We start from the raw sequence: 16,151 nt of genomic DNA, 5'->3' as shown, positions 1-16,151 counted from the left end.
TTGTCTTGTTTTTTTTTAGATATTGTAAATTGTGACTTGAAGTCTACACTGAGAGTACTGTACAATTTGTTTACCAAATACAGGAATGTGGAGTGAAGAACTGATTTGGGTCATGAAGAAGTGTTAGCAATGAAAGCATCATAACCATTTTTCATCAGTATTCCTCTTCATCTTTATCCTAAAAGGAATTAAACCACTTATCAGAAAAATTTTTAATTGATTATTCTTGCACTACTATTTTCATAGTAGATTTAAAATTAATAGAACGTGTGAAGAAAAAAGGGTTTGTAGAAAGGTATTTGCATGTGCTCTGGGAGAACGAATGTCTCAATAATATCTGTTTTCACACTGTTTTGTAGTAGGTAGAGCGCCAATGCAAAGATAATAGTAACTTTAATTGAATTCAGTCTTTGAAGCCAATCATAGGAAGATTCTGTACTGCGTATCTATTTTAATGTTTTTTACATACATTTTTTCTAATCTGCAGAGAGGAAGAATATTTTCTATTCATGATAAGATGGTTGTATTCTGATTATGAAAAATGTGCATGGGGAGAAACAGTTCAATAATGTTGTTCACATCACAGCTAAAAAGGGGAGACTTTCTCAAGCACTTAATCTGATTAATTTTTATTTCAAGTGCCATTAGGCTTGAATTTTATGGGTACAAACTGAAGTGGCTACTCATTCCTTCAGACTTACTACAGTGTGATCCTCTGCTTTACATATGTGCTATAGAGCATTCCGCATTAAGCACACTTTGCGGCTTGTTGCTTGGCTTTGTTCAAGGAAGAGATCTTTTTGGCAAAGTACACATTTCAGGAAAACACAGCTGTTTGATACAGTTTCCTTATAATATTTCTGTTATTACATAGTATTAGAAAGGAAAATAATGGCTCATTTTAGTACTTTAAATACAGGATTATCAGGTTGCAAGTTTAGGTTTCGATAAATAGGATTTAGAATTTGTCCCTTTGATTGATTTTATGATGCTTGTATGTTGCTGCATAATGTCTGACACAAACAAGTGAGACTAATTTTCTAGAAACATTCCTGTAGTGCTTCAGATACAAAAGCACTGCTTTTTGGTCAAAACTACTCGTATCTGCAAAGATTCTGTTACAGTGTAAGGATCTTTGGTCATTTTGCATGGCTGTAAAGAATACATTTATCTAATCATAATCAACTATAAGCTGTTTGGCTTTATCTTTAACAAAGGCAAAAAAGGGAGATGGGAGATGATTCTTCCCTTAGGCTTATATCAAGCACCAGTTATGTTTGCATAATGAAGCTCATAGAGACTGCCTGAACCTTCCAAAACTGCACTGGCAGAAGTTGTGAAGAGTAAATTAATCATTTGCTAGGAGTCTGGATGTTAGTGTTAGATACCTTTTTAAATGAAGCATTCCAGTGCAACCAGAGGTCCTTGGGATCCTGGATTATGCAGTAAGGAAAAAATTGTTAAGGCAGAAATTACTGGACGACTGTTTAAAAATCCTTGGGATGCTTAGTGCAGGAAGGAGACTTGTTAATGGTCATCCAATTAGGGCAGAACTGGTATGGGTAAAAGGGAAAGCAGTTGGTCAGTTTGTGAGTGTGTTCATCTGAAGAAATGCAGTGCTGGCAAGAGCAGTCAATAACAGCTCTATGATAGGTACCATAAAAAGCTTGACATATTTTTCAGTTTTCCAGGACTCTTTTTATAACGTAGGGCTTTCTAGTGCAACATTAGCATAAAGGGAAGGCAAGCAATTACATTTTGTCTTAGACAAACACTGATGTTTTAAAACAAGATGATACTGACTTCTGCTGGGAAGCCTATAGAAATTAATTCTTTGGAGAAGTAAATACCAACTTTTGCAAAGGAAATTGGATATTTAATTCAATGGGCAATACCTAGATGTTCTATGATTAAAATGTTTTGTTACCTCTATATTTTTAACTGAATTTCTGAAAACAGAGGTGTAGCAAATAATTATTTACCTTTTACAGACGGAAATAACTGGACATTTTGGCCTAGGTGAATATCAACATTTTACATTTCATATCTGAGAAGCTAAGCAATAGGAATTAACCAAGCATTTTTTGATCAAACGGAGGCAGAACTTTTCATGTATATACCAGCAGCAATTTCAGCTTGTTTTAATGTTTAACATGGAAGTTTTTCATTTGCACACATATATTATAGTAATTGTAGTAGTTAATTAATTAAAAAATGTGTGAAGGTTTTTCTGCAGATCATGCTCAGCTGAAACACTCTTCTACATCTCCACAATACTAAAATATTTGGATTGGCTTTGTTTGCAGGAATGCACTCTCTTGAAAAATTCATATATATAAAGGCAAAAGGTTAGGAACGGTGAAACTAGTTTTTGCCTGGAGTTGAAAATGAATATTCCTGTTCTTTATTGGTATAACATTACTGGAGATTTTGAAGGCTGTCAGACTCTATTTTCCATCCTTAAAGAACATAATGATGTTAAAGACAGAATGATGACATCTTCATGCTGTAATGCAGTTATGCAGAACCGTAGAAACATTTAAACTATCCACCCTTTACACAATTATCTATCTTATGATAGGGAAGTATGTAAATGAAAATAGACGAGTGTCCTGTGTAAATAGAGACCCGTGTGATAGTTATAACACATTCACACAAATAGTATATGCTGCCATATAGGACAGGGTCACCGCTTATATTTTTGACAGTATAGATTTAAATAGCTATCAGATAAATATTAAGTTCTAATAGATTATATCTAATATTTATTGCTTTGATATAGAATATTATAGAAATACAGGATACTACTGTAGACAGTTTGATCTTCAGCAGTCAGTGTAGGCCAGCATTCTCCTTCAGGGAAGCGAAATGTTAAGTTAGATGGGCCAGATTCTGCTGACACCTGTGATGCTTCTGTCCTTGATACACAGTAGTGTGTCTGGATGTGCAGCTGAATGCAGAGTTTTCCTCACCCTTTATATTAAGGTAGAAGTTTTTAAAGTTTTAAATCAATCCTGTGTTTATTTATAGTTACATTGAATGATTAAATAGATACAAATCAAAGTATTTAGTCCATATAAGATTATGAACAGTCACTTGGAGAGGCCGGTTTCTCTACTGGTCCTAGAGGGAGCCTCTGATCTCAAGAATGCTATCTCAATGCTTGGCTAGATTTCTAAAGCCCTGTAGTATGATTCCAAGCCACTGTCTTAACATGTCATGGTAGTATCAGGATCTCATCTACCAGATCAATGTGCTTGTCTGTTGTGCTCTACCACAGAATCACAAAACGGCAGGGCTTGGAAGGGACCTCTGAAGATCATCTAGTTCAGCCACCCGTGAGCAGGATCGCCTAAAGTAAATAACGTAAGAACAAGTCCAGATGGGTTTTGAATGCCTCCAGAGATGGAGACTCAACAACCTCTTGGCAGCTTGTTCAGTGCTCTGCTGCTATCAAAGTGAAGAGTTTTTCATATGTTTATGCAGAACCTACTCTGTTCCAGTTTTTGTCCATTGCCCTTTTTCCTGTCACATGAAAGACCACAGGTATCTGAGTCCACTGAAAACTGGCAGGTTATTAGCCCATAGTGAGTAACTATGTCATCAGAATAATTATGTAAAATCCTAATATCTTGAGATCAGCTTCTATCAGATTTCTTTCCCAGCTGGTGGACATTTAATTGCCATAAAGAACAGCCCTAGAAACAAGGTATTGAAGGAATCTTTCTATAGTTTTACCTGAGATACACACATAAAATCCAGAATTGCATTGCTCTAGATTTCTGATGCAGTACAGATGCACCAGTTTTCTTATTAAATAATCTGACTGAAAAATATCTAGTTCTTTGCATTCCTTAGACAGTAGATACCTTGCTGTTATAGAGTAGAGCAGCCCTTGCAGCTGCATAGTTCAGGAATTCAAGTGGACCAATGAGTGCTGGATAAGTTCCTCATCTTCATTGACTGACGGTGGACCAAGCTCCTGATTGGCATTTCTCTGTGTAAACCAGTGGCATTAAATCAACATTTGGTCCTTTCTGTTTGCAGAAGGTTACACTTGGGAGTGGTTTACATTCAAGCAGACTATATTGATTGAGGTAAATACTACTTGGTTGGCTTTTGTTCTTACTTTCTTAAAGTATGTTTTAAATTAACGTTTCAGATAAATTTAACAGATACCTTACTGCAAGCCATGGTGCTGTAAAGCAGAATGTTTTTTTAAAGTAATGGAGTTTATTTCAGTAGAGAAAGATATATATTTAATATACTAGATACTAGCTTTATGTCTAGTTTTTGTTATTCTTGTCTTCCTTTCAAAACAGCCTTCATGAATGGCCTGTGTGTGCCCAGCACCCAAAGAGAGAACAATGCCATGAAGATCTCTTGCAAGATTTTCTACACTGTTACCTAATAGATTTTTGTCATTTTACTACAATAATTAGTATGGGTTTTTTTCTTTGCAGATAAAGTACAATTAAAGGCTAAAGAAATTTGAGTAATTAGAGATTTTGTTTTGATGTATCATATGAAAAGTGGAGCTAGCAGCACCAAAATTATGCATACCTCAGCATCTACAGATTTTCCAAGGATATTCTGAGTCATTTAATATTTACTACAGCTATTGTTGTCTATTTTGACAATATTTTCTGTGTGCCTATTTCTTTTTGCAATAATGAGATTTTCTTCTCTGTCTAATGGTTTAATACTACAAACTGTACAACGTTAATGTCAGTGAAATGTTTGGTTCTCCGTTTCAATATCAAACTAAGTGAGAAAAAAGAATATTTGCAAAATATGCTTCTTAAAACTTGTATCTGAAGAGTTAGTTTACATGAAGCTGCATTGTCTTTAGCTTTCAATTATATTTTGTATTATGTAAGTAACAGACACTCTATTGCTGATTTTTTTTCCTTTGCTTTTTCTGAAACCTTTGTTATGATCCACAATAAAATTTGCACCTGAAAATCAGCACTGTATGTTGTTGTTCAGTCAAAGTATGAGACATATGGCAAAAAAACGAGGAAGGCTGTATGATTTCGGTTCTCAGAGCTTCCAGACCTCTCTATGCATTTAACCCATTTTCGGTTACCTCTTTGTGGGTACAGTAGGTGTTTATTATTATTTTCTGTGGGGGCTGGTGACAGCTGAAAGTGGGTGGGCAAAAACAGCCATGTAAACATATGCTTGAAATGATTAATAGCAGCAGGTCACGAAAACGCCGTATTTGACTCAGAAAAGCAAAGTATACCTTTTCTTTAATGTTAACTGTGCTGAACACTTCACTGGTGATATTGCAGCTGAGTGTAATGCAGTTTTCTGCATTTTCTGCAGAAACAATTCAACAATTTTTAGTGAAATGTTACTTGTTAGTAAAATGAACACAGAATGTTAGTGAAACGTTAAAATAACTGCAATTAAATTGTCCATTTCAGAAAATAATGGCATTTAGGAATATTTTGAGATCTATTTTTTTACAAACTTGTTTTTGTTGTAACTCTTTAATACAGGAGCTTCAGTGCAGAACTAGGAACCAGTCAAAAATATAGGCAGCTACAGATCGACAGTTTTAGACACTGAATTACTGGAATGAATCCAGAAGCAGGTGTGTGATCTTTAGGTCTGCTTGCAAAGCTGAAACCACAAAGCAGAGCTGCCTGATCAACAGGGAACACTAAGGACAGGGGGAGTTTTAATGCCATTCTTCAATCCCAGCCTAATACTCAGGGTGGGAAAGAACTATCTCTGTCTGCTTAGGTTCCACAATCTTAAGCCCACCATATACACTTGCAGCTTTAGTCCTAAATTTTGTGGGTTTTGTCCTGAAGAGCAAGTGGACTTGTTCTTCTTCAAACTTTGTAGTACAATAAAAAGGTCATGGTCTGGCTATCTCTGTTCCTTCATTGCTTTCACATTAACTAGCACAGGGAGAAAGACAGCCGAAAAGAGAGCATAAATGGTGATTGGGTTGTTGAATATGTGGAATAGGATGTGGGAGAAGAACCGGTCTTCTGGGTCTTTTATAGGGCCTGCTTTTGTATTTTAATCAAAGGGTGCACATTTTGAAGAGGAACCAAAATTAACATCGACTCTGTTACAATGTAAAGTTCCTGCTGAGTTTTGATCACTCTTCTCTCTTCCAGAAGGCAAATCATATCCAGAAGGGAAATTGTATCCCAGAAGGCAGATCGTATCCTGGGCTGCTTCAAGAGGATTGTGGCCAGCAGGTCAAGAGAGGTGATTCTTCCCCTTTACACCACTCTTGTGAAATCCCACCTCAAATACTGTGTCCAGTTTTGTCCTAAGAAGGACACAGAGCTCTTGGAGAGAGTCTAGAGTGCCACAGAAATGATCCAAGGGCTTGAGCACCTCTGCTTTGAGGATAGGCTGAGGGAGCTGGGGGTGTTCAGCCTGGGTAAAAGACAACTCTGGAGGGGCCTTATAGCTGCCTTTCAAAACCTGAATTGATCCTACAGGGAGGCTGGAGAGGAACTTTTCGTAGTAGTGTCTAGCAACTGGTGTCTAGCAAGAGGGAAAGACCTGAGGGAGAGTAGGTTTAGGCTGGATTTTAGGATGAAGTTCTTCAGTACAAGGGTGGTGAGACTGAAATAGGCTGCCCTGGGAGGTTGTGGATGCATCCTCCCTGGGGGTGTTCAAGGCCAGGTTGGATGATGCCTTGAGCAGTCAAGTCTAGTTGTTGGGCATCACTGCCCATGGCAGGGAGGTTGAAGTAGATAGTCTTTAAGGTCCCTTCCAACCTAAGCCATTCTGTGATTCCAGGACACTTCTGTCAAAACAGTCCCAAAAGAAGGTGTTCCTACCCCACACAGCGTGCAACCTGACTTAGGTTTGCATTTCCTCTGGCAAAGCAAATAATAGTTTAATCCCATGCTTCCTGTTTGTTCTCTATCATTAGATGAGGTCACGTGGGAAGGTGACCACACATCAGCTACAAGCTGTGTTTTAGGAAAAGAGCAGGCATAATTGCATTTTGCCTGTAAAGCAAGTTGTGATTCCTTGGGCCTTCTCACCACAAGTTCTGGATTGAGTGCTACATCTCGTTTTGGGATCCCAGCCAGACTGAAACAAGCTACTCCATCCCATTGAAACTGGTTCAGCTTTGAATGTGAGCAGATTTTCCAGGATTGCAAGCTTGGTGCCTGTATTCTGTGTGAAGAGCAGAAAATGTGCCTGACGCCATGCCCCTCAGATGGGCTGGGAAAGGAAAACAGGAAGAGCATCTTCTGCTTCCCTTCTGGGATGATGTTATGGCAGACTGCACAGACTGTTTCCTGTGTGGCTTGATTTAATTTTACTGAGAATAAGCCTGGAAATGTGCTTTAACTATTCCTTTCTCTCCTGAATGTTTGTGCTTTTCCAGTTAGGTGAACATTAATACTAAACTAGCATGTTGAGGCTCTAAAGTCTTCAGCTGTGACTGATCAGCATCATCCAGTGCTTTGGGCTTCAAGTGCTGGAAGGAATGAGTGGTGCTGACTGTAGTTGTGTCTCAGAATGATCAGTCCATTGGATCACATGCCAAATTTATAACTGTTATATTGAATGAACAGATGAGGGCTATTAAATTACATGCAGGGGGGTGGGAAATAGCTGTGACTAGAACTTGCCTTTTTTTTTTTTCTCTTTTTTTTAAATGTGATTTTCCTTTCTTTTTTGTTTTGTTTGTTTGCTTGTTTGTTTTGTGGGGTGGCAATAATTACGTGAGGAGGCGGTACTTCTATTCCTGTATACAGCCTGAGACTTTTACGGTGCTGAGGACTGTAGCCTCAGCAAAATGCTGAATTAACTTTAATATGTGAGAGAAGTCCTTGTAGTTTGAGACTGTTTTACCTAGACATAGATAAATACTCGTATCACTGTGGGAAGCCTCAGCCACATTTATGCTGAGGCCTGCATTGTATTGTCTTCACATCCTAGTACAATCCTATATAATTACACCCACAAAACCATTACTTTTAAGGTCTGCTTTCCTCAAGTGATCCCTTATAGCTGCTTTGCAAATGAACGCATAAAAGATATATATTTCTCGTCCACTCTTGTATTCATTAGGAGTTTTTCACCTGCATGAGGGTTGAAAAACCAGCATAATTTATGTCTTGTCTTTTGAGGCACTTGGAGATCAGTTAACTAAATCAATGACAGAGTAGCAGAATGCTGCTGTCTGCTTTCAACCTTGGCACTATGTTTTAGGCAGATATAGCTCAGGTGTGCTTATTATTGCTGTTTGGTTTATATCCATGCCTACAGGGTTTTTTGCACTAGCAGTTCCATGAATGCATGCTATGATACAGGCCTTTCTTTGAAAGGCTTGCAGTCTTACAGGAATGTGGGAGGATGGAAGCTGTAAATGAACTTCTCTACTTTATACAGTGATCATGGATGGTGTGGATTAGGAACCAAAATCTTCTGTCTATACCTCGTGTCTTTAAGTTGTGGTGTGGAGCAAGGAGCTGGAAAGTTAGCAATGCAGTTTGTGCGTACTGCCTTTCCCCAAGGAGAAAGGGGTCAGAGAAGTTATAAAACATAAGAGATGACCACACTTCCAGTGGTAAAGATGTAGGTGCCTAGCATCAGGCCACTGTGGCACATGTGGGTTTGTTAGGTTGCGTGGGGAGAAATTCTTCCCACTGAAGTACTGTAGGGCCATTGGCTAGGAAGGAATTGCCAGGGCTACAAATTACCTACTGTGATTTAGACTTTCCTCTGTGATAGCAGTTTAAACACTTGCACGTGCGTATTGTTACAGTAATAGAGTACTGAAGGTGGTGTGAGTCCTGGATTTGTAAGCCTTCTGTACCTCCAGATCTTTCTGAACTGTTTGTAATGGCACTTGAATCGTTAGAGCAGATCTGTATCCTTAATTGCATAAAACCTTTGTACGTCTACTGTCTGAAACCAGCACTTGGTTCAAACAGTGTCATACCCTCTAGCTTCATTTTTTCTGTTACTAGGACAAATTAACCCATTAGCTGCACACAGTGTATTGTGAGTCAGAGCTATATGACTCATATGAATAGAACACATTTCTATTCTGGTTTTAATTAACTTGGCTTCCACCCAAATCCTCCTTACAAATGAAAGATACTAGATTAGCTGAAGTTTCCAATACATTTTTATGGTTTCTGCTAAACTTACATGTGTATTTTTATGAGATAATGCTACAAAAAAAAATATTCCCATGGATGCACTAGCTTAAAAAGGAAGGAACAGAACTGTTTTATTTGACAGATTGTTAAAGTATTGTAATTAATCTTGTTTGTTTGCTTGCCTTGCAAACTAGAAGAGAACAAAAAAGAAATCCACAATTCTAACACATTGGAAAATTAGTCCCTGTCTTGATTTAGATAAGTGGAAAACAAGTTTTTGGTGGCTGTATTTGCAGTAGAAATGCAATACTAGGTGGCACTTCCCATTCTGATTTCCACAATTTTGCCTTCTGATAACTTTTATTTTCATTATTCCTTGCTTTCTTTTTAAAAATAAAATTTAAAGATTGACTTAGTCGGTATTCTTACCAGTATTTCTAATTGGGTCATTGTGCCTTCTCTTAATAAAGCAATACTGAAATCAGTATAAAATATGGAGAGTGTAATCTGAGACATTACTAAATGCAGCTTGTCAAAACTGAAGCAATACTAATTGTATTTACACAAATTTAAAAGAATTAAAACCAAGAAAATAAAACCACTCTTCCCTGACCCTCACAGAAATCAAGGCCTGAATCTTACTTAACACCAAATTTTCTTCATGGCACCTTAGGGACTCTCATTGCAAATGAGAAGCAGGCACGCAGATACTTGGTGGAGCCTTGCCACCACACCACAATCTCTAAAGAAATGATCACAGAATAAAAGCAGAGGATGCGCGGAAGAGAGAGAAATGTATCTTTGTGTGAACACTTTATAGTTTGCAGCATGCTAGTATAACACCATGAGGGTGGGCCAGCTGGTTGTAAAGTAACCTAGACTGATAAATTAATCAGGAGTATGCTCTGTGTGCCACCAATTGTCCTGTGACTAATAAGTTAGTTTTCTGCTTTGGCAGGTTCTCTGAGTTTACTTGTAGCATGAAGAAGAGAGATGGAGGAAAAAGGTCAAGTTTTAAAAGGGGCTTAGTTTGAGGGGCTCTGAAATGAAAACTTGCATGTGGACCACTACTTCCCAGACTCTGCAGTCCCATAGTTTAATTTCAGTTGCTTAGAGCACTTAATGGAGATCTGCCTTCAACTCTGACTGCCATCAGTTAGCCCTGATAAAGCCCTAACTTGCCTTCTCATTGCCTAAGTGGTGACATTAGGACTTTCATCAAAGTAAAGAAATTAGAAGCACGTAGCAGACAGCTTCGTTTAACCAGAGCTCTATGTTCAAATTCAGAGATTTTCCTGTCTCAGAGGAACATTGTCCTCTTGTACAAGAAAGACAGTCTGGCAGTGAATTCACTACAATATGCACATCCTAATCACTGCGGAAGGATACCAAGTTGATAGGAAGCAGATTTAGGGCACATATTTATCTGCTGATACTTTAAGTACTTACACGGCTTTTCAGGATCCTGAGTATTCCTCAGCTGGAAGTTCTGAGTGTTAATTTCTGAAATTCCATTGCTGATACCTAGACCTTGCTTTTGATTTCTCATTAGCCACAGTAGATTTTCTGTGACCACATTGCTTGAGGTTGGATTACCAAAACTGTCAGGATGCCTGTTTTATGCATACAATAATGTCTCTCCATTGAACAGAGCTTTGTAATAATCTGCAAAGTATTGTGTGATTCACCAGGGCACAGAGCATGATACGAAGATAGGCTACGAATGGGCAAGTTTCTCTGTGCCAGCTCTGCTTCCTTTTCTGATACATGTACAATGAAGCCTCCATCAAACCTCAGGATGTCTCTGTTACCCTGTGTGCACAGGAACAGAAAAGATCCAGGGCTCTCCTTCACTTTATAGTTAAGGAAGTTATGTGTAGTTGTGCTACTTGAAGGAGTAAGAAGCAGTTGTACCCTGATGTGAGACAGAGGATGGATGTTGTTGGGGCAGCACAATTCCAGCATCTTCATTAACATTTCCTGGCAGACCTGTAACTTGCATTCTGAGAAATTTCAGGAAATGAGCTGAACTACCTTGTATTACTGGGTCTTTGTCATGTATCTTAACGTTTTAACCCTAAAGTCTTGTGATCCTCTATTCTCTCCTTTAGAACGACACAACCTCACCAGTATTTTTGGTGTCAAGACTGTAACTTCTGCTGCTTTTAAGACCTCTTTCCCAGTGGCTTGGTTACCCAAGGGATAGTTAAGCTGCAGTGAGTAACACAGACAGAAAACTTCTGCTGTCTTAAGTCAGGCAAAATTTTCCAGTAGGTGAATTCCCCCCATTAAAAATCTGAAGATTTGTTCCAGGGAATCGGGACACGCCTGTTATTTAAATGCAATTTCTCTTTTATTACTAACTTATTAAAACTCACCATTCTCTATTAATCGGCATTAATTAACATAAAATTCCCAGAGTCTGGTATAATTCTACCACCCACAGCCCAGTGCTATCCCGTTCGTTTCTATTTAGACTACATATTGCTACAGTATGTAGGATTATATTGCATGCTGAATTATTTTCAGGGAGGACTGTGACACTTGGCCTTGATCTTGGCTTTCTCTAGTACAGAGCACTGAAAGTATCATGTATTTATTTATAACTTGATGGAGCTAACAACAGAGGCTGTCTGACACTATGCACTCTCTCTTTACACTGTAATTCTTGTAAGAGGATCTTGGGAATTACAGGGAGGAGAGCTTTGCCATTTGGAAAAAAGGTCTTATAATTTAATCAGAATACAATTGTAGCCAACCAGCAAGTTCAACCGGCCAGTCCAATTATGGCATGAGTTGAGCAAGTCTCTGTGCTCAGGGTTCCCTTGAGTTGTTTTTAATTATGAAATAAAAATAAGAAATTAGGGCAGTTATACTCTGTTGACTTCTGATCATACAGCTTTAAAACAGTATAGCACTTGTAGCTTGGCCTAAATTAATATTTGGCATCTCCCTACTATGACTAGGCTTAGCCACTGGTTGAAAGCTAAATTGGGAGTGCTCAGTCCAAATGGCAAATTACATATGTGCTTGTCTCTGAACTGGTTTTAACCCTTGCAACACTGCAGGAGAGTGCTTTTGGTGTAGTGCTAAAAGATCTACATCAGCCTTCCTATCAACATGTAAGAACAGATATTTCCCTGGGCACCTTGCCCCCTCCATTGGTTATTTCCTCCTTGACTGACTCATAAGATCTTGTGTGAGCCTTTCTACCAAATTTTTCCTATTACATTAGCCCTTCAAAAACATCCAGCTCCCAAACTCCCTTTCATACCTTATGACCTATCTCATCATCTAGGTGTCCCTTTTCTGTGTTTAAGATAGTTGATCAACCCAGCATCCCAACAAAGTCATGCAGCCAATCATGCCCCTCTCACCAAACTCCTCTTTTTTTTTCCAACTGGTCTTAATCACTATGACATTCCTGTTCCTTTTCTCCAAGCAACATTAAAAGCTTTGAATAGTTTATCTTGCTGCATGTAACATCTGATACAGCTTATTTCTATCATCAACTTCTCATGTTCTATGGACAGACATGAGTCTGTCCCTACTCATCCCCCTGCTATAATTAGGTAAGGTTAAATAATAAGGTAAGATTGAAAGAGCGTGTATCAGACAGATTTTGCCACAGTCCAGCACATTCTACAACATAACTTGCAGGATTATTCTAAGGAAAAAAATCCAAATTCTGACCCAGCAAACAGCCTGTGGCCATCGCTTTGTTCATAGCTGGTCAAATATGTACCTGTTCACACAGGCTGCAGTTTAATGACTGCACAATATGAAGAGTATGGCTACATGCTTCTGTCCGTTACAATTCAGAACAATATTAAGCTAGGTAAGTACTGGAAAATTTTCAATACATCCCAAATGTGTTGGGTTTTTTGTATGCACTTGGAGAAGTCATAAGAGAAAATGGACTATAAATTGTTTTCTTTCTCTCTAGCAAGTCAAGTGTGCTTTCAAAGCTTTGCATGCTAACAGACTCATTGCAAAGGCAGTAGTAGTCTTTTCTCAACATCATTAAACATGAGGCAGGCTAGACTTCTAGAAAACAGAAATAATATTTCCTGTTTACTTATCTTCTGAAGCAGGTAAATAATGGTATGGTCTGAGTTATTAAAGAAGTCAGAGATCATTGTGTAATGTATTGAAATAAAGCTGTATCTAAAGATGTATTTTTCTAAATACAAGTTAGATATATTTGAGAATGATTTGGGTTTTAGGATAGCATGAGGATTAATTCCAGAAACAAGATGTAATCAGTTTACCTTTCTTGGCACTCCATGCTGCTAAATGTAAAAAAAAAAAAAAAAAATCATTTAATTTACTATGTAATTATCCTCATGTATCCTTGAATGAAAGCATAGCAAAGATCACATTTCTGGCACATTTGGGAGCAAAACAGTTAAATTGCTAACAAATAATGTTTTGTAGTTTGTGTGAGAGCCAAGAAGATTAATGAAATGTTCATGAGAGAGTCTGGCAAGAGGCCACATTCCTATGGGAACATTGCTGCAGCGAGGTTTAACAGAGCATGAGGGACATTAAGAAACAAATGTGTGGGAGTTTTAGGATGAACTGTAAATGATCAAGAATCTAGTAAAACTAGATATCGTGCATTTTGCCTTTGAGGCTTTTGAGGGATCTCTGGAACATTTCTCATCCTTATCTAAAAATCTGTGAGGAAGATGAGCAAAGTGCATCCTTCTTGGGTTTTTTAAGAGCAGCTGTCAAACACTTGAGCTCTAACTGACTTCTTTGAATGTTACAGCAGATGTAAACTCATTAAACAAATGGTTACAAGAAGTAAGTCTTTTAGCCTCACCAGAGATTTGTGTAGAAGCTGTTAAATTTAATGCTTAATCTGCCAGCCTGCACCAAACCTGCCTATGCTTTTAATTGCAAAAAGCTGTGCTAATTTCATTCCTTTAGACAAGTGAAAGAGAAGCTGCTCTACTATAGCATGATTTCTTCTTTCTGCTGTACCACCACCTCTCCTTCCTCAGCAGTTGTCTCTGAAATACATCCTTATTGACCATGCATATCCATCAACATGCTGTATTTCAATTAAGTTAGTGAATGTTATATTTAATCAAAGATAAGGCACAAGCTAAGTTTCCTGTGTTTCAGAAGAAAAACTCTTATCAGTAAGATTGCTAACAGCAAACACTTCTTTTTACAACATCAAAAACCTAAATTAAGCAGGAAGCTATTGATTTCCCTGGGAGCAGAGCAGGCACTGAGAGATGTATGGACTTGACTTTACTCTTTCTAAAGGTTTTCCAAATTAGCTGAAATAATCATCAATGATCATGACAGATAGCTATTAAAGTGAAGGAAACCTGTGTTCTTACTTACCTTTCCACTAGATGGCAATGGTACATGGTAGTTACATGTACTTTTGTACAGGAAATCTTTAAAAATGAAAATTTTATTAGAGGTTTGAATATCTCTTTAAATGAGGACAGTTGTGCTATTAACATCTGCTGAAATTCAGCTGCCTCGGGAGTCCCTGTCTCAAGTAGTAAAACTTTGTTTTCTTTTTTTTTGCATAACAAAGGCCATACCCAGATTCAGAAATAACCTAGATATGGATACTGAATCTACTCAAAAAGCAAGTGTAATGTTGTGTGTGGGGGGGGCTGTCTAACACACTGAAGTGTGTATTAAGTTTTTACATTTCTGGTACTAAAACCAAGAGACAAAACTATTCTTGAAGTCGTTTTGTTGACTTCTGTTGAGTTACATTAGGGGTAGATTTGTTTGAGAGCTTTTACTTTACAAAACTAAGAGGACAGGCTACTGTGTGAGGAGTGGATAGGACATTTCTTGCTGTGGTGAGTCAGAACAGAACCCAATGTGGGATTCCTTTGTAAGAGGTGTCCCAAATCCATTTTGGGGTGTTACATCCTAAAGGAGGTCATATTGGAGGAGAAGAGTGAGAAAGAAACAGAAATAACTTTTTTTAATGTACTCAAAGATCTGAAGAAATGCAATAGATACTCAGACAGGTGGGGTATTTGAATCAAGCTGCTGGTGAGTTGGCATCTGTGCAGACCATTTTGAGACCTGTCTGTAATTCAGAATACAGCATAGTAGAACTAGTGGATTTCATTACCTGCTGTAATAGGCTCAACTGCTCTTGTCTAAGTGGAAGCTCTGTCACTGCTTTAGGAATGATGGTGTTGGACTCTTTTTGTTCTTATTTTATTTTTTGCATCTGTTAACTTGTGACAGCAAGTGACAGCTGCTGGTTGGGCACGAGGGAATGACAATTCCCACCCTGTTACTTTGGCTTTAGTCAGGTTGGTGCATATGGACACTTAGGCAAAAGAAGAAATTATTCTTTCTCCAGTAACTACGGAGTGGAAGATGTGCCCCAAAGCATGGGGGTTTTTGTTTTAGAATGTGTTTAGTGGTATGAAGTTTAACAAGGCCAAGTGTAGGGTCCTATTCCAGCCTCAATAATTTTGTGATTCTGTGATTCTCTCTCAGCTGGATCTCTCTCTTGCAGGATCTGTGTTCTCTTCTTAACTCTGAGTATTGTTCTGACATCCACAGTAACCCTAAAAGCCATAGAGAAGTGCTTAAGACCTATGGCTTTCCAAGAAAGTCAGGAGACTTTTTGTGGCTTCATGGCCCGACCAAACATCTGAGGTGGCTGTTTGTAGTGTGGCAAATCCAGCCAAGCTCAGGTGGTAGGTAGTAGTGCTAAGGAACAGAAAAACAACCTTTATGTCTTTGCTGAGTAGTTAATTTGGTCCCATGCTCTTTCATAAAGCTTGATTATGACAGTTTTTACATACTGGACTATAAAAGCATTCCAGCAAATCAACTGTAAGAAATGCAATGGCCTAGGTCATACTCTTGGACCAATGTAAAAAACTCTAGATACAGTCTAGTGCGTAAAAAAAAAAATCACAAATGTGAATCAGCATCATGGATTTTAAGGTCTCAGCAATGGTGTGCTGGTAATAACCAGCTGTTACCAGTGGGGTAATCCCCACTGCTAGGAAGAGGTGAGTGATACTTCTACAACTAAGG

The 16,151-nt window shown here is 38.2% G+C and overlaps 1 protein-coding gene across 1 annotated transcript in view; it reads left to right on the top strand.

Moving 5' to 3' along the window:
* Positions 1-107, top strand: part of PARVA (parvin alpha) — a 56,058-nt gene extending 55,951 nt beyond the window's left edge. Inside the window, exon 13 of the mRNA XM_054390482.1 lies at positions 20-107. Coding sequence (XP_054246457.1) covers positions 20-96 — 77 coding nt within the window. The 3' untranslated portion in view covers positions 97-107. The remainder of the gene's footprint in view (positions 1-19) is intronic.
* The last annotated feature ends 16,044 nt before the right edge of the window (positions 108-16,151 follow it).

The sequence above is a fragment of the Indicator indicator genome, chromosome 21 (assembly GCF_027791375.1).
Source record: "Indicator indicator isolate 239-I01 chromosome 21, UM_Iind_1.1, whole genome shotgun sequence".
In the NCBI taxonomy this organism is placed as follows: domain Eukaryota; kingdom Metazoa; phylum Chordata; class Aves; order Piciformes; family Indicatoridae; genus Indicator; species Indicator indicator.
This window is presented reverse-complemented; position numbering and strand designations above follow the sequence as displayed.